General features: G+C 41.0%; 1 protein-coding gene across 3 annotated transcripts in view; it reads left to right on the forward strand.

Moving 5' to 3' along the window:
• Positions 1-21,509, forward strand: part of Oseg2 (intraflagellar transport protein Oseg2) — a 544,964-nt gene that overhangs the window by 366,601 nt on the left and 156,854 nt on the right. For all 3 annotated transcript variants that reach the window (XM_076173301.1, XM_076173302.1, XM_076173303.1), the window contains one exon: positions 4,143-4,334. In XM_076173301.1, coding sequence (XP_076029416.1) covers positions 4,143-4,334 — 192 coding nt within the window. The remainder of the gene's footprint in view (positions 1-4,142; positions 4,335-21,509) is intronic.

The raw sequence follows: 21,509 nt of genomic DNA on the forward strand, positions 1-21,509 counted from the left end.
CTTGAATTTAATTTATTTGAAATTAATGTTATTATTTTACAATGTTATGTGTATAATTAATGATTTAGGGGTGTTTTGTAAGATACGGTAATAGAATTTACGGATGTATAGTACAGTAACAACTTACGTTCATTTTCAACTTACGTTCGGCCGTTCGGAATGTAACTAAAACGTAAGTTGAGGAGCGTCTGTACACATGGGAGAGGGTGGTGGATGGAAGGGTGGTAGATAGAGCATTAATGGACTATGTAGTGGTAGATAGGAGTATAATAGGAAGAGTTAAGGATGTACATGTGCTAAGGGGAGAGAGTGGGGGACTATGAGATAATTTTTTGGTGGAAGGTAAGTTGAGATTGGAGGATAGATGGAGAAAGAGGAAAAGGACAAAAGGTAGGGAGGTGCTTAGAGTGAACTCTTTAAATGAAAAGGAAAAGGAGATGGAGTACAAGAAGCTGAGGGAGGAGTGGGAGGGAATGAAGGATAGAGTACAAAGGATTACAAAGGCAGAGCATGCCAACAGGAGACCTTTTGATCCATATCTAAGTCGGATGCGAAAAAAAAAATCATATTAATAATAAAATAATAAATAAAAACTATGATAATGTAAATAACAAATAAAATACATAAATAAATGCATAGGTATAGTTAAATAATAAACAAACAGGTAAATAGTAAATAATAATAAATTGACATATAACTAATAATAAATGAGTAGAGGTAGGAGTGGAGGAGGAATGGGGATGGTTCAAGGAGGAAGTCACAAAGTGTGCAAAGATGGTGTGTGGAACAAGAAGGACAGGAGGAAGTAGAAGGAAGGGTAGTGAATGGTGGGATGAGGAAACAAAGAAGGTTGTAGAAGAGAAGAAGCGAGCTTTCATAGATTGGTTACAAGTTAGGACGAGGGAGTCATATGAGAGGTACAAAGAAAAGAAAAGAGAAGTAAAGAAAAAGGTAAAGGAGGCAAAGAGGAGAGCAGATGTGAAATGGGGTAAGAGTATGAAAGAAAATTTTGAAAGTAATAAAAAGATGTTTTGGAAAGAAATTAAGAGAGGAAGAGGAGGCAAATCAAGTAGAGAAGAAAAGGTAAAAGGTGCAGATGGAGAGATGATAATGGAAGAAAAGGCAGTAAGGGGAAGATGGGCAGAATATTTTAGAGAGTTGCTAAATGTGAAGGAGGATAGGGAGGGAAAGATAGCTGCAGTGGGAAATGCTAAGAAAATGACCGTGATGAGTGAGGATAATGGAGGAGAAATAAGGAAGGATGAAGTGAAAGCAGTTGTTGAGATGATGAAAACAGGTAAGGCACCTGGTCTGGATGGATGCCATGCAGAATGTCTAAAAAAAGGGAGGTACAGTGATGGTGGACTGGGTGGTGAGCTTATTTAATGTTTGCTGGAGAGAGGGTAGAGTGCCGGAGGACTGGAGGAGTACCTGTATAGTTCCACTTTACAAGGGAAAAGGGGACAAGTGTGAATGTAGTATTTTCAGAGGGATTAGTTTGTTAAGTGTAGTTGGGAAGGCTTATGGGATGATCTTGATTGAGAGGATTAGGAGAGGAATAGAGGGAGTAATTGGTGAGGAACAGTGTGGATTTAGGACAGGTAGAGGTTGTGTAGATCAGATTTTTGTGGTAAGACAGATATGTGAGAAAGTTATAGGAAAGGGGAAGGATGTTTTTTGGGCTTTTATGGATCTGGAAAAGGCTTACGACAGGGTAGACAGGAGGGCACTGTGGGAGGTTATGCAGATATATGGGATAGGAGGAAAGCTTCTATGAGCTGTCAAGAGTTTTTATGAGAGTAGTAGAGCATGTGTCAGGATTAGAAATGGAGAGAGTGAGTGGTTTGAGGTAAAGGTGGGACTTCTTCAGGGATGTATTATGTTGCCCTGGCTGTTCAACTTGTACATGGATGGGATGGTGCAAGAGGTAAATGCAAGGGTGGTGGGTCAGGGATTGGAGATGGTTAAAGAAAATGGAGAAAAGTGGGAGGTGAGCCAGCTGTTGTTTGCGGACGACATTGCACTTGTGACTGAATCAGAGGAGGGATTGAGGAAGTTGGTGACAGAGTTTGGGAGAGTATGTAATAGAAGAAAGCTGAAGATAAATGTGGGTAAAAGTAAGGTGATGAGATGTACAAGGGGAGAAAGTGGCAGCAGACTGGAAGTGAGTATTAACCCCTTCCATACGGTGCCGCACACGTAGGCGTCATGGACTTAGATCTCGGTGGCAGCAGCCAATGCCAGCCGTACGACTTGTCGTAATAATACTCGCATCATAAAATATAGTCACCGCTTATATCGATCGTTCTCTCTTCACCCGTGAATTTTGATAACCATAGAAAATGCGATTACAAAAGAATTAGAAAGAATGTCATTATGGAGGGGCGACTACAATAAATATAATCAAGACGCCGATATGGCAGCCTCGCGAATACACTCGCTCCCCATGACGCCTACGTGTGCGGCACCGTATGGAAGGGGTTAAGGGAGAGCAACTGGAGGAAGCGGATAGTTTTAGATACTTGGATGCAAATGTGGCAGGAAAAGGTGGAGTGGAGGTGGAGGTAGAATGTAGATTGAGAGAAGCGAGTAAATGCCTTGGTGGATTAAAAAGTGTAATGAGGAATAGACATTTGGGAATGGATGCTAAGAGGAGACTGTATGAAGGAGTGATTGTGCTGGCAGCACTGTATGGGGCAGAAACATGGAACATAAGAGAAGAAGAGAGAAGGAGTTTGAATGTGTTTGAGATAAGGTGTCTGAGAAGTATGATGGGGGTTACTAGGCTGGATAGAGTGAGAAATGAGGAGGTGAGGAGGAGAACAGGGGTGGAAAAGGAGTTGGGAGATAGGGTTGATGAAAGAGTACTAGGATGGTTTGGACACATGGAAAAAATGAGTGAAGAAAGACTAGTAAAAGAGGTATGGAAGGTAGATGTGGAGGGAGTGAACATGAGGTGACATCCTAGGATATGGTGGATGGATGGGGTGAAGGGAGCTTTGGGGAAGAGGGGAATGTCTGTTGAGGAAGGACGGGAGAGGACAGAAGACGGGTGAATGGAGAATGGTTGTATATGGATGATGTTATCATGCATGAGGTGGAATGGGCGGGGGGATGGGGGGTGAGGTATGTGTGAGCAAAATTTGACGCAGCCCGAGGATATTTCTCCCCGTCTTCTCCTTTTATGCATGGGGGGACGGAGAGGGGGGTTGCCGATTTAATGAAGCGGCCTTGCTGTGGATGTGCTGTCTTGTGACACTGCCTCTGACCCAGGGCAGTACATGGTGCAGGGATGACCCATCATCCAGGAGGTGCTAAGATAAGAGGGAGGGTGGAGGGGTGTGGATTGTATTCAGGGATGGAATGGGTGGGAATGATTTTATGCCTTTCTCTTTTTGGCTACCTCCCTTGTAAGGGGGAAAAAGCCTTGGTATATGTGTGTAAAAAGAAAACTTTGATTGTGTATTTTACATACATATACCAGCAGCTTTTTCCCCCTTACAAAGGAGGTAGCCAAATTCAAAAGCATAAATCCACAACCCCCAATTTCATCCCTACATACTCCACTCCCATTCACCACCCCTCCCCCCCTCTTTTCTTGGCTCTTCCTGGATGATGGGTCATACCTGCATTTCACCCACTGTCCTGGGTCAGAAACAATGTAGCAAGACACAGCACATCCACAGCATTGTAACATAGTGTCTCTAAGATTAAAGTTGATGAAATGGTGACATTATATAATAAGAGTTATATATTAATTATTTGTGACCCATCATAGTTCTTCCTTGTTTTTGGAAGTTAATTGAGAAAATATATAAATCTGTATGTAAAATATATCTTGATGCAATATTTTCTGTATTTGTAAAAAGAAAACCTTGATTGTGTATTTTACATACATACATATGCCAGCAGCTTTTCCCCCCATACAAAGGAGGTAGCCGAAGTCAAAAGCATAATTCCACTACCCCCAATTTTATCCCTACATACTCCACTCCCATTCACAACCCCCTCCCTCCCTCTTTTCCTGGCTCTTCCTGGATGATGGGTCATCCCTGCATCTTGCCCACTGCCCAGGGTCAGAAACAATGTAGCAAGGTACAGCACATCCACAGCATTGTAACAAATTAATTTTATTCTTTTAGGACAACAACCAATGGACAGAAGCTCTGAGAGTCTGTAAAGAGTATCTGCCACACAAACTTAGTGCACTTCAGGATGAATATGATAGAACAGTACTGAGCAGGGGCTCACAGGATGCTCATGCTCTTATCAGCCAGGCACGGCAATGGGAAGAAAGTGGAGAGTATTCTAGAGCTGTTGACTGCTACACTAAGGTAAGTGAATCCCATTTGTAGATCAGAATATTGATCTGTCTCATTGATTTCCTATATGATAGGAATGGTAAGAATCTAACTATATACCAAGGACTTTTTACCCCTTATATGGGAGGTAGTCAAGTCAAAAGGCACGCACCCACTCCCATCCACTTCACTCCCATCCATTCCACTCCCATCCACCACCCTTGTTACCTTCTCATCTTAGCGTCATACCACCATTTTCCACATGGTAAGAATGATACCATAATTTTCTCATGCATGTCATAGAAGGTGACTAAGGTGGGGAGGGGGGTATTTCTCTCACAGGTTGAAAGTAGTATGAAGGCAGCAGCCACCATTTTCAGCTCTCCTTGTGTTTAAAGGTGGAGGAAACACAGTTGAAGTTGATAAAGAGAGATTCTGAGTCAAATCCAAAGACTTGTCAGCCTCTCAGTAATGCATCTCCAATCAATCCAAAGACCTTGAATTTAAGGGGGGCAGTTTTACCTAGTCGTATTATACGGGAAGGGATCTATGCTTGTAGTGATCTTTGTGTCTTTCAGCCTCAAGTTTGTTCTTAAATTCTTGAATAGTATTTGCACACACTGTTGCCTTATCCAATTTATTCCAGATATCCACCACTCTGTGTGGGAAGCTATTCTTTCTTAGATCTCTTCTATAACTATCCTTTTTGAGTTTCTTTTCATGTCTTGTTTTTTTTTTTTTTTTTTTTTTTTTCCCACTTTAATAAATCATTTCTATCTAGGACTTCCATCCATTTCATAATTCTGTAAATAGTCAGTAGGCATAAAATCATTCCCACGATATGGAATTGGACTTAAAAGTGGGAAGTGAAATTTGATATAAAGAAATGCAGTATAATGGAATTTGGAAAGAGTAAAAACAGAATATCAAAAGATTACAGAATTGGAGAAGAAAAAAGAAAAAAAAAACTCTGAAAAAGATCTTGGAGTGATGATTGGAAAGGACATGAAACCTGATAAGCACATAAATAAAATATTCGGAGAAACCAACAATTTATTGAGGTCAATCAAAGTGGTATTTACTTATATGGATGAAGAAATGATAAAGAAAATACTAACTACACTAATAAGACCAAAACTTGAGTATGCAGCATCACTTTGGACACCCAGTACCAAAAAGAATATTAAGAAACTAGAAAGATTACAAAGAGCGACAACCAAACTAGCACTGACTCTCGCCGAGCTAACATATGAGCAAAGACTATCCAAACTGAACCTACCAACTCTGGAACAAAGAAGAGAAAGAGGAGATTTGCTGACTATCTACAGAATAATGAAAGAAATGGAAGTTTTAGACAGGAACGACCTGTTAGTGTGGGACAACGGTAAAATGAGAGGACACGGAAAAAACTGAAAAAGATAGTTATAGAAAAAACTTGAAAAGGAACAGTTTCCCACACCGAGCGATTAATACATGGAACAAATTAGACAACAAAACAGTATGTGCAAACACCATACAAGATTATAAGATAAAACTTGATGTGGAGAGATACAAAGATGGGTCACCACGAGCATAGCTCCCCTCCCGTATATTACAACTAGGTAGGTAAATACCCATTCCATCCCTAAATACACTCCACTCCCCTCCATCCTCCCTCTTATCTTAGCACCTCCTGGATGACGGGTCATCCCTGCACCTTGTCCTGCCCTGGGTCAGAGGCAGTGTCACAAGTCACAGTACATCCAAATAGTCAAAAGCCACTTTCATTGACCATAGTAAATTGAAGGTTTCTCCGACTATTTTATTGATATGCTTGTCTAGTGACATGTCTTTGCTGATAATTACTCCTAGGTCCCTTTCCAAGCTCATTTTTTTTTTACTCCCTTTGCACCAATTTTGTATTTCCTCGATATTCTATTTTTACTTATTCCAAACTCCATTATACTACATTTCTTGCTGTTAACCCCTACCATATGGTGCCGCACATGTAGGCGTCATGAGGAGCAAGTGGATTCGTGACGCTGCCATATCGGCGTCTTGATTATATTTATTGTAGTCGCCCCTGCGTTTTGACATTCTCCCTAATCTGCCCTTAATCACATTCTCTATGGTTTTCAAAATTCACGGGTGAAAGAGAGAACGATCGATATAAGCGGTGACTATATTTTATGATGCGAGTATTATTACGACACTTCGTACGGCTGGCATTGGCTGCTGCCCACGAGATTTAAGTCCCGGAGTGAAGTTTATTTTATTATTATTATTATAGGTTTATTCAACAATATTAAATACAATTAGACATACATATATACATTTTTTTTTTTTTTTACAAAATTGGTAGTTGAAAAGGGAGAGCGAGAAGCAAAGCTTATGGGGAGTTGCTCTCCCTTAAGGAAAAAAATTATTTTTATTTATTTATTTTTGTTACATGTCAGTATGGTACATACACATCTACACACATATATACACACAGAAAAATAATCACACACAGAAAATAATCAAGAATAGATGGGTAAAACATCTGGAAGACAATGACATATTAAACCCAAGACAATTCGGATTCAGACAAGGAAGATCATGCTCCACAAACTTAATATGCTTTTACTCAAGACTAATAGACATAGTGCAAGAAAGAAATGGATGGGCTGATTGTGCATTCCTAGACTTGCAAAAAGCCTTTGACAAAGTACCACACAGAAAACTACTAAAAAAACTGGAACACATAGGAGGAATACAGGGAAACCTACTAAAATGGATAGAGGACTTTCTGACTGGTAGAAAGATGAGAGTAGTGCTCAGAGAAAAATATTCAGACTGGAAAGAGGTGATCAGTGGAGTACCGCAAGGATCTGTGCTGGCACCAATAATGTTTGCTATCTATATGAATGACATGGATGAGGACGTGAACTGCTACATGAGCTTCTTTGCCGATGACGCCAAACTGCTAAGGAAAATAGAAACTGATGAGGACTGTGAAGCACTGCAAGAAGACCTAAATAGGGTATGGAACTGGAGTCAGAAATGGGAAGTGGACTTTAATACTAAGAAGTGTAGCATAATGGAGTTTGGAAAAAGCAAAAACAGAATATCAGGAAAATATACAATTGGAACCAAAGAAGTAAAGAAAGTAGGATCCGAAAAAGATTTGGGAGTAATTATCACGAACGACCTGTCCTATGATATACAGATTAACAAAATTGTCGGGGAGACTTACAATTTGCTAAGATCAATAAAAGTGGCGTTTACATACTTGGACGAAGACATGATGAAAAAAATATTGGTTACATTGATAAGGCCTAGATTAGAGTATGCAGCGACATTGTGGTCCCCCAGTACCAAAAAGAATATAAAGAAAATAGAAAGAATCCAAAGAGCAGCTACAAAAATGGCACCTGCACTTGCAAACCTATCATACGAAGAGAGATTGGCTAAACTGGAGTTACCGACACTGGAGCAAAGAAGAGAGAGAGGTGACCTATTGACCATCTACAGAATCATGAAAGGCACAGAGGTACTCGATAGTGAGAACTTACTTAACTGGGACAAAAGAAACACAAGAGGACATGGAAAGAAAATAAAAAAACATAGCTATAGAAGAGAACTGAAGAAAAACAGTTTTCCTCATAGAGTTTTGGACACTTGGAACAAACTGGACAATGAAATAGTATGCGCAAAAACCATTCATGAGTTTAAAAACAAACTAGACACTGCAAGATACAAAGGCGGGACAACACGAGCATAGCTCCCCTTCCCGCAAAATACAACTAGGTAAATACAACTAGGTAAATACATGCATACACATATACACACACACAATGAGATGCGACACGACGTCAGCTAACTCCGACCTCACGTAGAAATCGGGGGCACGAGCGAGCATCGCAACTTGTGGGGGTCAGGTGAGAGGTGAGTGGTCAGGTCGATTGTTGACGGGACGATAATTGCTTAATGCGCAGATCTGGGTCACCGTGACCTGCTGGAATAGAAAAAAAAAGAGCGGCAGACTTGGGCAGTGCATGACAGTTTCTCCATGAATACAACCATGAAATGGACCTGAAGTGTTCAAGTGGTTAAAGTTCACCTCCCACTTTTGACTCCATTTCCAGACTTATCTAAGTCTTTCTGTAGTAATTCACAATCTTCCTCTGTACTTACTTTCTATTTCCTTGATATCGTATTTTTACTTTTTTCCAAACTTCATTATACTACATTTCTTGATGTTAAAGTTCACTTCCCACTTTTGACTCCATTTCCAGAGTTTATCTAAGTCTTTCTGTAGTGATTCACAATCTTCCTCTGTACTTACTTTTTTTAATATTTTTGCATTATCTGCAAAGAAGTTCATATAACATTCCACACCTTCATCCATGTCATTTATATATATGGCAAACATAATCGGAGCCAATACCGAACCTTGTGGGACTCCACTCATCATTACTTCCCAGGTCAAGTAATTGTCTCTTATTACTATCCTCATTTTTCTCTCAGTCAAGAAATCTTCCATCCATTCCAATAATTTTCCTTGAATACCACATATTGATTCCATTATTCTTAATAGCTTTTTGTGTGGTACTTTATCAAATGCCTTTTGTAGATCCAGAAAAGCATAGTCCGCCCATCCATTCCTTTCTTGTATTATTTTTATTAGTCTCGAGTAGAAGCAAATCAAGTTGGTGGCACATGATCTTCCTTGTCTAAAACCAAATTGTGTTGGGTTTATATATTTTTTTCTTCCAGATATTTAACCCATCTACTTTTGATAACTTTTTCACATATTTTTCCTATTGTGCTTGTAAGGGAGTCTGGTCTATAGTTAGTTGGATTTTCCTTGTCCCCTCCTATTTATATTGGTACAATATTTGCATTTTTCCAATCCTATGGTACCTTTCCTTCTTTGAGTAGTCAAATATCTTGTATATTTTGTCTGTCAGCTCATCTATGCATTCTTTTAATATCTAGTTTGCAATTTCATCCGGACTGTGTGATTTTCTGACATCAAGGTTTTTTATTTGGTCTCTAATTTCCTTCTGTGTCATATTTCTTTCTTTCACTTGGAGTATCTTTCTGTATTTCCTCCCAATTTTGTGTACTTTCAATTGTGAATACAGATTTAAAATGTTTGTTCATAATTTCAGCCATTTCTATATCTTCTGTATATTCATTATTCCCTTGGCACATTTTTACTATTTCTTGTTTGTCTTTTAGTTGTTTGAGTTGAAGTGTTTAAGAAATATGGATAGAGTGAGAAATGAGGTAAGGCAGATAGTTGGGATGGAAAGAGAGGTGGTAGACAGTGTTGATCAAAGAATACTGGGATAATTTGGGCATATGGAAAGAATGAATGAAGAAAGGCTACCAAATAGAGTATGGAAGGCAAAGGTGGATAGAGTAAATTTGAGGGGAAGACCAAGAGTGGTATGGATGGATTGGGTGAATTGGGCCTTGTGTATAAGGGGTCTGTTAAGCAGAGAAGAGAAAGAGCAAGAGATAAATGTGAGTAGAGAGTGGTTGTGAATGGATGAAAAATTGATGTGGCTCAAAGGGGTTTCTTTTTGTCTGCTTTGTGAATTCTTGAGTGGATGAGGAGGGAAGGTCACCATGTAATGAAGCAGTGGGCAGGTAAACCAGTTTTGACTGTTAGGTCCTGCTATGGAGGTGCTGTGCTTTGCTACATTGCATCTGACCCAGAGGAAAAAATGAGTGAGGCATTTGGTAAATATTTTCTCTTAGTATTTACAAAAAATAAGAGGGAGGAGGGGGGTGAATGGGTGTGGAGTATGTGGGGATGGAATGGGTGGGAGTTGATTTTATGCCTTTGTTTTTTGGCTACCTCCCTTGTAAAGGGGAAAAATCCTTTGGTATGTGTATGTATGTATATACAAAAGAGAGGTTAGATATTATACCTGATGCAACCCTATCATCAGTATGGAAGAAAGAGATTAACTAGCATCAGCATTAGCAAGGAAGATGTAGACTTAAAGCTACAAAATCCCCAGGTCCAGATGAAAGTTTTACAAAATTGCTAAGAGAATGCAAATTTGAAATCTGTGAGCAGTTAATAGAAGTATTGAGTAAGTCAGTTGACACTGGATTCATGCCTATTTCTTTGGGGCAGGCAAATGTTGTTCCTGTATTTAAAATAATCTTCTACGTTTAACTACAGACCAATCATTTCAACATTCTACAGAACAACAACAACAATGTTGGTTATAAGTAAAATGCTGGAATCATTAATAGTACATACATACATACATATACCAAGGCTTTTTCCCCCTTCCAAGGGAGGTAGCCAAAAAGGGAAAGGCATAAAAACACTCCCACCCATTTCATCCCTAAATACACTCCACACCCCTCCCACCCTCCCTCTCATCTGAGCACCTCCTGGATGACGGGTCATCCCTGCACCCTGCCCACCGCCCTGGGTCAGAAGCAGTGTCGCAAGACACAGCACATCCACAGCAAGGCCGCTTCATTTAATCGGCGACCCCCCCCTCTCCGTCCCCCCTTGCATATAAGGAGAGGACAGGGAGAAATCCCTTCGGGCTGCGTCAAAATTTACTCACACAATCACAACATCATCCATATACAACCATTCTCCACTCACCTCTGTCTTCCGTCCTCTCCCTTCCTTCCTCAACAGACATTCCCCTCTTCCCCAAAGCCCCCTTCACCCCATCCATCCACCTCATCCTAGGACGTCCCCTCATGTTCACTCCCTCCACATCTGCCTTCCATACCTCTATTACTAGTCTTTCTTCACTCATTCTTTCCATGTGTCCAAACCATCCTAATATTCTTTCATCAACCCTATCTCCCAAATCCTTTTTCACCCCTGTTCTCCTCCTCACCTCCTCATTTCTCACTCTATCCAGCCTAGTAACCCCCACCATACTTCTCAGACACCTCTTCTCAAACACATTCAAACTCCTTCTCTCTTCTTCTCTTATGTTCCACGTTTCTGCCCCATACAGTGCTGTTGGCACAATCACTCCTTCATACAGTCTCCTCTTCGCATCCATTCCCAAATGTCTATTCCTCATTACACTCTTTAATCCACCAAGGCATTTACTCGCTTCTCTCAATCTACATTCTACCTCCACCTTCACTCCACCTTTTCCTGCTACACTTGCACCCAAGTATCTAAAACTATCCACTTCCTCCAGTTGCTCTCCCTTAATGCTCACTTCCAGTCTACTGCCACTTTCACCCCTTGTACATCTCATCACCTTACTTTTACCCACATTTATCTTTAGCTTTCTTCTATCACATACTCTCCCAAACTCTGCCACCAGCTTCCTCAATCCCTCCTCTGACCCTGCCACAAGCGCAGTGTCGTCCACAAACAACAGCTGGCTCACCTCCCACTTTTCTCCATTTTCTTTAACCATCTCCAATCCCTGACCCACTACCCTTGCATTCACCTCTCGCACCACCCCATCCATGTATAAGTTGAACAGCCAGGGCGACATAACGCATCCTTGACGAAGTCCCACCTTTACTTCAAACCACTCACTCTCTCCATTTCTAATCCTGACACAAGCTCTACTACTCTCATAAAAACTCTTGACAGCTCCCAAAAGCTTTCCTCCTATCCCATAAATGGAGGAGAAATAAGGAAGGATGAGGTGAAGGCAGTTGTTAAGATGATGAAAGTAGGTAAGGCACCTAGTCTGGATGGATGCCATGCAGAATGTCTGAAAAAGGGAGGTTCAGTGATGGTGGACTGGTTGGTGAGGTTATTTAATGTTTGCTGGAGAGAGGGTAGAGTACCGGAGGACTGGAGAAGTGCCTGTATAGTTCCTCTTTACAAGGGAAAAGGGGACAAGTGGGAATGTAGTAGTTTCAGAGGGATTAGCCTGTTAAGTGTAGTAGGGAAGGCTTATGGGAGGATCTTAATTGAGAGGATTAGGAGAGGAACAGAAGGAGTAATTGGTGAGGAACAGTGTGGATTTAGGACAGGTAGAGGTTGTGTAGATCAGATCTTTGTGGTAAGACAGATATGTGAGAAAGCTATAGGAAAGGGGAAGGATGTTTTTTGGGCTTTTATGGATCTGGAAAAGGCCTATGATAGGGTAGACAGAAAGGCACTGTGGGAGGTTATGCATAATTTTCTTAATACCCATAAACATAAATCCTATGCTAAATATCACTTTCCCTAACAAATACATCCTAAGCTAAATAACACTATCCCTAACTAATACATCCTAAACTAAATATCACCTTCCCTAACTAGTACATCCTAAGCTAAATCACATTTTCCCTAAGCTAGGACATCCTAAGCTAAATCACACTTGAGAAATCCCAGAATGGTAATATTCATGGCTGATAGTACTCACTAGCAACAAGGCCTTGAAGACAGGAGTGGGGAGAAGAGGGTTACCCTGTGAGTCTGGATGTAGTCAGAGCAAGAGTCATGCTCGGCCACCTTACATAGGTCACAAAAGGGGGAGGAGCTTACCAAGTTGGAACTTGTAGGAGAGGAACAGGAGTGTGAATGCCAAGCCTGCTCTTCAGGTTTTAACCTGAAATCCAACAGGCTGAAACATTACAGGATTTTTCATCACTCATGTCGTGATAATACATATACCAAGGGGTTTTTCCCCCTTACAAGGGTGGTAGTCAAAGTCATACATATACCAAGGCTTTTTCCCCCTTACAAGGGAGGTAGCCAAAAAGGGAAAGGCATAAAATCATTTCCACCCATTCCATCCCTGAATACATTCCACACCCCTCCACCCTCCAACTTATCTGAGCACCTCCTGGATGACGGGTCATCCCTGCACCTTGTCCACTGCCCTGGGTCAGAAGCAGTGTCGCAAGACACAGCACATCCACAGCAAGGCTGCTTCATTAAATCGGTGACCCCCCCTCTCACTCCCCCCATTGCATAAAAGGAGAGGATGGGGAGAAATCCCTTTGGGCTGCGTCAAATTTTGTTCACACATACTACCTCACCCCCCATCCCACCGCCCATTCCACCGCCCATTCCACCTCATGCAATCACAACATCATCCATATACAACCATTCTCCATTCACCCCTGTCTTCTGTCCTCTCCCTTCCTTCCTCAACAGACATTCCCCTCTTCCCCAAAGCCCCCTTCACCCCATCCATCCACCTCATCCTAGGACGTCCCCTCATGTTCACTCCCTCCACATCTGCCTTCCATACCTCTTTTACTAGTCTTTCTTCACTCATTCTTTCCATGTGTCCAAACCATCCTAATATTCTTTCATCAACCCTATCTCCCAGCTCCTTTACAACCCCTGTTCTCCTCCTCACCTCCTCATTTCTCACGCTATCTAGCCTAGTAACCCCCATCATACTTTTCAGACACTTCATCTCACACACATTCAAACTCCTTCTCTCTTCTTCTCTTATGTTCCATGTTTCTGCCCCATACAGTGCTGTTGGCACAATCACTCCTTCATATAGTCTCCTCTTAGCATCCATTCCCAAATGTCTATTCCTCATTACACTTTTTAATCCACCAAGGCATTTACTCGCTTCTCTCAATCTACATTCTACCTCCACCTTCACTCCACCTTTTCCTGCCACATTTGCACCCAAGTATCTAAAACTATCCACTTCCTCCAGTCGCTCTCCCTTAATGCTCACTTCCAGTCTACTGCCACTTTCACCCCTTGTGCATCTCATCACCTTACTTTTACCCACATTTATCTTCAGCTTTCTTCTATCACATACTCTCCTAAACTCTGCCACCAACTTCCTCACTCCCTCCTCTGATCCTGCCACAAGCGCAGTGTCGTCCCCAAACAACAGCTAGCTCACCTCCCACTTTTCTCCATTTTCTTTAACCATCTCCAATCCCTGACCCACTACCCTTGCATTCACCTCTCGCACCACCCCATCCATGTATAAGTTGAACAGCCAGGGCGACATAACGCATCCTTGACGAAGTCCCACCTTTACTTCAAACCACTCACTCTCTCCATTTCCAATCCTGACACAAGCTCTACTATTCTCATAAAAACTCTTGACAGCTCCCAGAAGCTTTCCTCCTATCCCATATATCTACATAACATCCCGCAGTGCCTTTCTGTCTACCCTATCATAAGCCTTTTCCAGATCCATAAAAGCCCAAAAAACATCCTTCCCCTTTCCTATAGCTTTCTCACATATGTATTACCACAAAGATCTGATCTACACAACCTCTACCTGCCCTAAATCCACACTGTTCCTCACCAATTACTCCCTCTATTCCTCTCCTAATCCTCTCAATCAAGATCCTTCCTTAAGCCTTCCCAACTACACTTAACAAACTAATCCCTCTGAAACTACTACATTCACACTTGTCCCCTTTTCCCTTGTAAAGAGGAACTATACAGGTACTCCTCCAGTCCTCCGGCACTCTACCCTCTCTCCAGCAAACATTAAATAACCTCACCAACCAGTCCACCATCACTGTACCTCCCTTTTTCAGACATTCTGCATGGCATCCATCCAGACCAGGTGCCTTACCTGCTTTCATCATCTTAACAACTGCCTTCACCTCATCCTTCCTTATTTCTCCTCCATTATCCTCACTCATCACGGTCATTTTCTTCGCATTTCCCACTGCAGCTATCTTTCCCTCCCTATCCTCCACATTTAGCAACTCCCTAAAATATTCTGCCCATCTTCCCCTTACTGCCTTCTTTTCCATTATCATCTCTCCATCTGCACATTTTACCTTTTCTTCTCTACTTGATTTGCCTCCTCTTCCTCTCTTAATTTCTTTCCAAAACCTCTTTTTATTACTTTCAAAATTTTCTTTCATACTCTTACCCCATTTCACATCTGCTCACCTCTTTGCCTCCTTTACCTTGTGCTTTACTTTTCTTTTCTTTTCTTTGTATCTCTCATATGACTCCCTCCTCCTAACTTGTAACCAATCCTTGAAAGGTCACTTCTTCTGTTCTACAACCTTCTTTTTTTCCTCATCCCACCATTCACTACCCTTTCTTCTATTTCCCCCTGTCCTTCTTGTTCCACACACCATCCTTGCACACTTTATGACTCCCTCCTTGAACCATCCCCATTCCTCCTCCACACCCAGCTGCACTCTATCCTTTACTCCCTCCCACTCCTCCTTCAGCTTCTTTTCGTACTCCTTCTCCTTTCCCTTTTCATTCAAAGAGTTCACTCTAAGAACCTCCCTACCTTATGTCCCTTTCCTCTTTCTCCATCTATCCTCCACTTTCAACTTACCTTCCACCAAAAAATGATCTGATATTCCCCCACCCTCTCCCCTTAGCACATGTACATCCTTAACTCTTCCTATCATAATCCTATTTACCACTACATAATCCATTAGCGCTCTATCTACCACCCTTCCCTCCACCACCCTCTCCCATGTGTACTTATGCTTGACTTTCTTCCGAAACACTGTATTTGCTATCATCAACTCTCTTTCTAGACACATTTCTACCATTAACTCTCCACTACGATTCTTTCCTGGAACACCACATTTCCCAACCACTCCATCGATTGGACCATTTCCTACCCTAGCATTTAGGGTCTCCCAGTACTATTACATTTACATTTCTTCCTAAATCCTCTATGCACTCATTTAAATCTATCCACTCTTCGCACTACCAGGCCCATATGCACTTACAAAGACCCACATCTCCTTTCCCAGTTTCACCTTCATCCACATTATCCTTGAGGAAACCTCCTTCCACTCCACTACCCGTTTACCTATCTCTTCACTTACTAGAATAGCCACCCCTTCCCTCCCTCGCCCTCTCTTCACTCCTGATAACCTCCCACTTACACTCCCAAACTTACACTCACCCTTCCCTTTCAACTTAGTTTCACTCAAAGCCAACACATCCATCTTTCTTCTCACAAACATACTACCTATCTCTTCCCTTTTACTCTCATCTGTACCACATCCACGCACATTAAAAAACCCAAACCTTAGGGTTCTGGTCAGAGAACTTTCAGACCCTCTTATGCCTTCTCTTTTTTGTTTAGGAATGTCCCCTGTGGGGCTACAAGGAGAAGGATGCCTAGTCAAAGTCAAAGTTATAAATCCACTCCCCCCCCATTTTATCCCCACATACTCCTGCAGATTTGTTTGTAGTCTACATTGTGTTTGGAGGTGTTGAAACAAATGAAGTTGTGGTTTGTTTTCTTTAATCTCTCCGTATAGACTGAACAACATCTCAAATCATTTCATGAGGAAAACACTGGTGGTTGCCAATGGTGCTATTTACATATAGATTTAATCTCTTCAATACAAGTCAAATTCTCGTGGGCAGTATCAGCTGCCTGATGTACAATAATTTGATAATACATCACATTTCTCGTATTATAAAGTATAAAGTTATAGCTGTGTTACTCTTTTTCTTTCACTCTGCATATCAATAACTACAGAAAATAAGATCAAGCCAATTCACAGAATGTGGGGGTCATTCAGCTACAACTACAAAATAGATATAATCAAGTTGCCAATGCCAGCATCCTCATATATCCACTCATGCCTCATGATGCCTACATAGGCATCATCATATGGAAGGGATTAAATGGTAGCTGTTGCCAAATGAAAAAGTTTATAATATATTCTCTACTGTCTACTGCTTAATCTACTTCTACACTATACAATGCATGAACTGAGCATGGACACTCAGTATTTATGCATTGTTTATATATATATATATATATATATATATATATATATATATATATATATATATATATATATATATATACAAGCATGGAACATATATTGAAAATTATATTATTGGTCACATGATGACTTGTAGTTGGCAATTGTAGACACAGGTGTCCTTCCATGCTTGGCCAAATGACCATGGTGAGGTCTGACACAATATGAGGTCCTGCAGGAGTTCTCTGAAAAGGTCATGATCTGACATGCTATAGTTAATGCATGCATGTGCTCGTGTGCATGCTGGACATCTAAGGGATTAAACATTTCCTTCAGTCAGCTTGCAACAGATGCTTTGCTTAGCTACCACTCACTGACCACAGTTTGGTTAATGCTTAAGGAAAGTAAGAAATAATACAAGATTTTTGGACAAACAGATAAATACACACAGTGTTTGAGCAGTAGTGATATCAAGAAATACTAATGATTAAAATTAAATTTACTTAATTTTAAGAAAATGCGGAAGTAAATATTATTTCCATTCACCTAGGCAAAATGTACTCTTATGAAGCTGTGACTTGACTGTGAAGATTGTGATATGGGAAAGGAATAGGAAGCAGTGGAGAGGATTAGTGATGGTCCACTATTGTAGGGGTAGTATGAACTGATGATGGAATAGTCTTTATGTCAAGGCCAAAGGGCTCTTTTGATATGAACTTTGTGCAATACAGTCTGTAAAATTGTGCAGCCTGAGTGCTTTTACTTGGTTATTTGACTCTTGTCCAATGATTTGTTAAGGTCCTGAGAATTTAGGAGAGAGCTTCGAGATGGGGGTGTGGTTGAGGGTGTAAACAATGTCTCCAAGTTCAAAGGTACAAGCTCTGGCTGATTTGTTATGTAGATGAACTGTTTCATTCTTAGATGAAGAGTATTGTGGATTCTTTTGAAGAGACTATTGAAATTTGCTGATTTAACCTTGACATAATCATTGAAATTGTAAATGGGAGTTAACTCTGAAACACGATTATATGGGAGTCTTTTGTCCAAGCCAAAGAGGACAAAATGAGGTGATTCCAATATTGGTCTTTTAATGGAACTGTTAATGCAAACTTGAATCATGGGAACATGTTCATCCCAAGAAAGGTGAAGATTGAAAGCAAGATATCAAAGAACATTGAGAATCTTTCTAGGCCATTTGAACTAGGGTGATAAGCAGTATTACAATTTGTGATTTGAAAGTAATTACAAACATTCAAAAGAATATCATTATTGAACTCAGTCCCATTGTCATAAATCAGAGTTTTGGGATTGTTAAGGGGCATATCAGTTTGTCAATAAGGGTCTATGTCATGCGTTGTGCTGTCTTGTCTGGCAGGTGGAAGAATACAGAATCATGAAAAATGGTCGACACAGATGAAGAGGTATTGTTTTCTGCTGTGTGTAACTGGTCACTTAAGGATATCAACATTATCGAATGGTTTACAATAAGTAGGATAAGGTTGGAACATGACTGCTGATATGACCTTTGTGAGTCACACAAGAGTGACAAGCATCAATGTGGGAGTGTATATCCTTCCTCATGGTTAACCAGAAGTAGTGCAATCTGGCTTGTGTAATGCATTTCTCCTTGCCAGGGTGTGCGGCAATGGGGGAATCATGTAGGAGTTTCAGAACTTCTAGAATGAGGTCTGTAGGGACTCTGAGCTGAAACACTGACCAGTTGGTTTCATGTTTGTTCGTTTGGGATAGTAGTCATCAACTAACATGTAATTGTTGAGAGTGAGAGGAAATTATCTGTATCAGTTGTGTCTGTAGATTTGAGAATGTGTATAACACATTTCCACAGTATTTAATGGGTGTTTAGCCCTGAGTTTTGCTGACTTGGACATGCAGTTACATGTGGAACACATGTCCACAGCTGTCAGTAAATTAGAAGAGTTAGAGTCTTGGGGAGGGGATGGAGGGGTTGAGCACTGGGAACTCTGTTGTATGAAGGTGGTGGAACAATTTGTACTAGCAGCTGGTGCATCCGTGCCTGCTCAGCCACTTGAATGTGATTTATATTATGAGGAGTTGCTGATGGCAATGCAGGGAGGAAATGGTTTGCAAAAATTATACCATTTGGAGCAGGGTAAACAACTATGTTATATTGCTTCATCCATTTCAAACCTACGAGGATATCAGCAAGAAAGTAAATGTCTGCTACTTAGACAGTAACTGGAATGGATGGGCATTCATCTTTAAAACTAATATCTTGGGAGAATTTACCGACTATTGGAAATGGTACACCATCTACATTGCAAAGATTGATGTTGGGGAGTTCCAAAATGGTGACACATTTAGTTGCATTGCAGAATTTATGGAAATTGTGTGTTGATATTATGTTGGCTGGTGAACCTGTGCCGAGAAAGATTGTCACTTTGCCATGTTTAAGCAAATTGTCACTTTGGTGTTGATAGACATAGCACTGAATGTTAAGGAATGGGAAGACATGTCTAGGATATCCAGGGTATATTCAGGTAGGATTGATGAGGACATTTCTGGGTATGGAGTAAATGTCCTTGATGTGCACTGAATCTTGGTGTTCTGTGGTCATAAATTAGATGTTTTGTGAATGCCTTGTGGGAGAGTGATCTGGGAAGTTTGGTCTGTGTTACCTCCATCCTAACAGTACACAGCAATGTCAGTTTTGTTGTGAAGGGTGTCTGTGGTAATATGTGTTAGGAAGGTGTCTTGGTTTGTGGTAGTATGTACAAACCAATTGTGTTCTTGATGGAGAGCATTGGCACGAGTGATGTTGAGTGTGAGATGTATGTCTTGATCTCATGTTATGTGGGGTGGAGCATGTGACTTGGGGTTATTGTGTGGGTGGGTGCAATGGGTACTGACTGGCTCTGGATCTGAGGATAGTTTTGTCCTTGTCAGAGAATTTCCTTAAGAATTCACCTAGTGTGATACCTAGTGTGAATGGAATAGTACCAGCTTTCTGAAGCGTGTCTGGGTGTAATTGGGACAGTAGTTGAAAGTATGCCATGAGTGAGACTATGTGTTAAAATGAAATCTTGTCATCTGAGACCCAGTCTAAGTTTTTGAGGCTTTCTTGGTGTTCACTCTTAATGTTGAAGCAATTTTGGTGTGGTGTAGACCATGATTGTAAGTTGTAGCCAAAGAGTATAGGGGGAAAATTATCCAAGTGGCTCAAATGATGCAAAGGACTTTTAAAAATGCTCTATGAAGTTACGATAATATTTAGTTTCCTCAAATAGATCAGACTGGATGACGTTACCAGCTAATGTGTTATTCTTGTCTATTCTGGATGTTAGAATGGATATTTTACCTTTGTGATGTTCCTTCATGTTATCTCTGATTCAACTTCAGAGAGGAAATTGTGTACAGGAATGTTCTTGCCATTAAAGAGAGGTAATGTGGTCTCATCCATCACTACAGTGATAAGATTTTGTGTTGTCATGGTGTCTTGAGTAGCAGATGAATTTTCCAAAGAGTTGTTAGCAGGAGAGGACATGTCTGGTGAAATGTTAGAATCAGAAATGGAGAGAGTGAGTAGTTTGAGGTAAAGGTGGGACTTCATCAGGGATGTGTTATGTTGCCTTGGCTGTTCAATTTATACATGGATGGCATGGTGTGAGAGGTAAATACAAGGGTAGTGGGTTGGGGATTAGTGATGGTTAAAGAAAATTGAGAAAAGTGAGAGATAAACCAGTTTTTTTGCTGATGACACTGTGCTCCTAGCAGGATCTGAGGAGGGATTGAGGAAGCTAGTGACAGAGTTTGGGAGGTTGTGCAAAAGAAGGAAGTTGAAAATAAATGTGGGTAAAAATAAGGTGATGAGATGTACAAGGGAGGAAAGTGGCGGCGGACTTGAAGTGAGTATTAAGGGAGAGAGACTGGAGGAAGTAGATATGTTTATATTCTTAGGTGTGAATGTGGTGGGAAAGGGAGGAGTGGAGGTAGAGGTAGAATGTAGATTGAAAGAAGCAAATGCCTTGGAGGATTAAAAAGTGTAATGAGAAATAGACATTTGGGAATGGAGATTGTATGAAGGAGTGATTGTGCTGACAGCACTGTATAGGGCAGAAACATGGAACATAAGAGAGGAGTTTGAATGCGATTGAGATGAGATGCCTGAGAAGTATGATTGGGGTTACTAGACTAGATAAAGTGAGAAACGAGGAAGTGAGGAGGAGAATGGGAGTGGAAAGGGAGTTGGGAGATAGAGTTGATGAAAGAGTATTAGGATGGTTTGGACACAAGGAAAAAATGAGTGAAGAAATATTAGTAAAAGAGGCGTGGAAGGCAGAGGTAGAAGGAATGAACATGAGGGGCAACCAAGGATGAGATGGATGGGGTAAAAGGGGCATTGGGAAAGAGGTGAATGTTTGTGGAGGAAGGACAGGAGAATACAGAAGATAGGGGAGAATGGTTGTGTATGGATGATGCTGTGATCAGGCCCGGCCCGAGAGTTTTTGATGCCCTAGGCGAAGCTGAAAAATTATGCCCCTTGGGTCCTCTCCTTGAAAGTTCACCCAGGGCCAGTGGCTCGGGGACAAAAAATTTTGGTTCAATTTTGTATCAATT

The sequence above is a fragment of the Oratosquilla oratoria genome, chromosome 34 (assembly GCF_046742065.1).
Source record: "Oratosquilla oratoria isolate Oo_2021 chromosome 34, ASM4674206v1, whole genome shotgun sequence".
NCBI classification, from domain to species: domain Eukaryota; kingdom Metazoa; phylum Arthropoda; class Malacostraca; order Stomatopoda; family Squillidae; genus Oratosquilla; species Oratosquilla oratoria.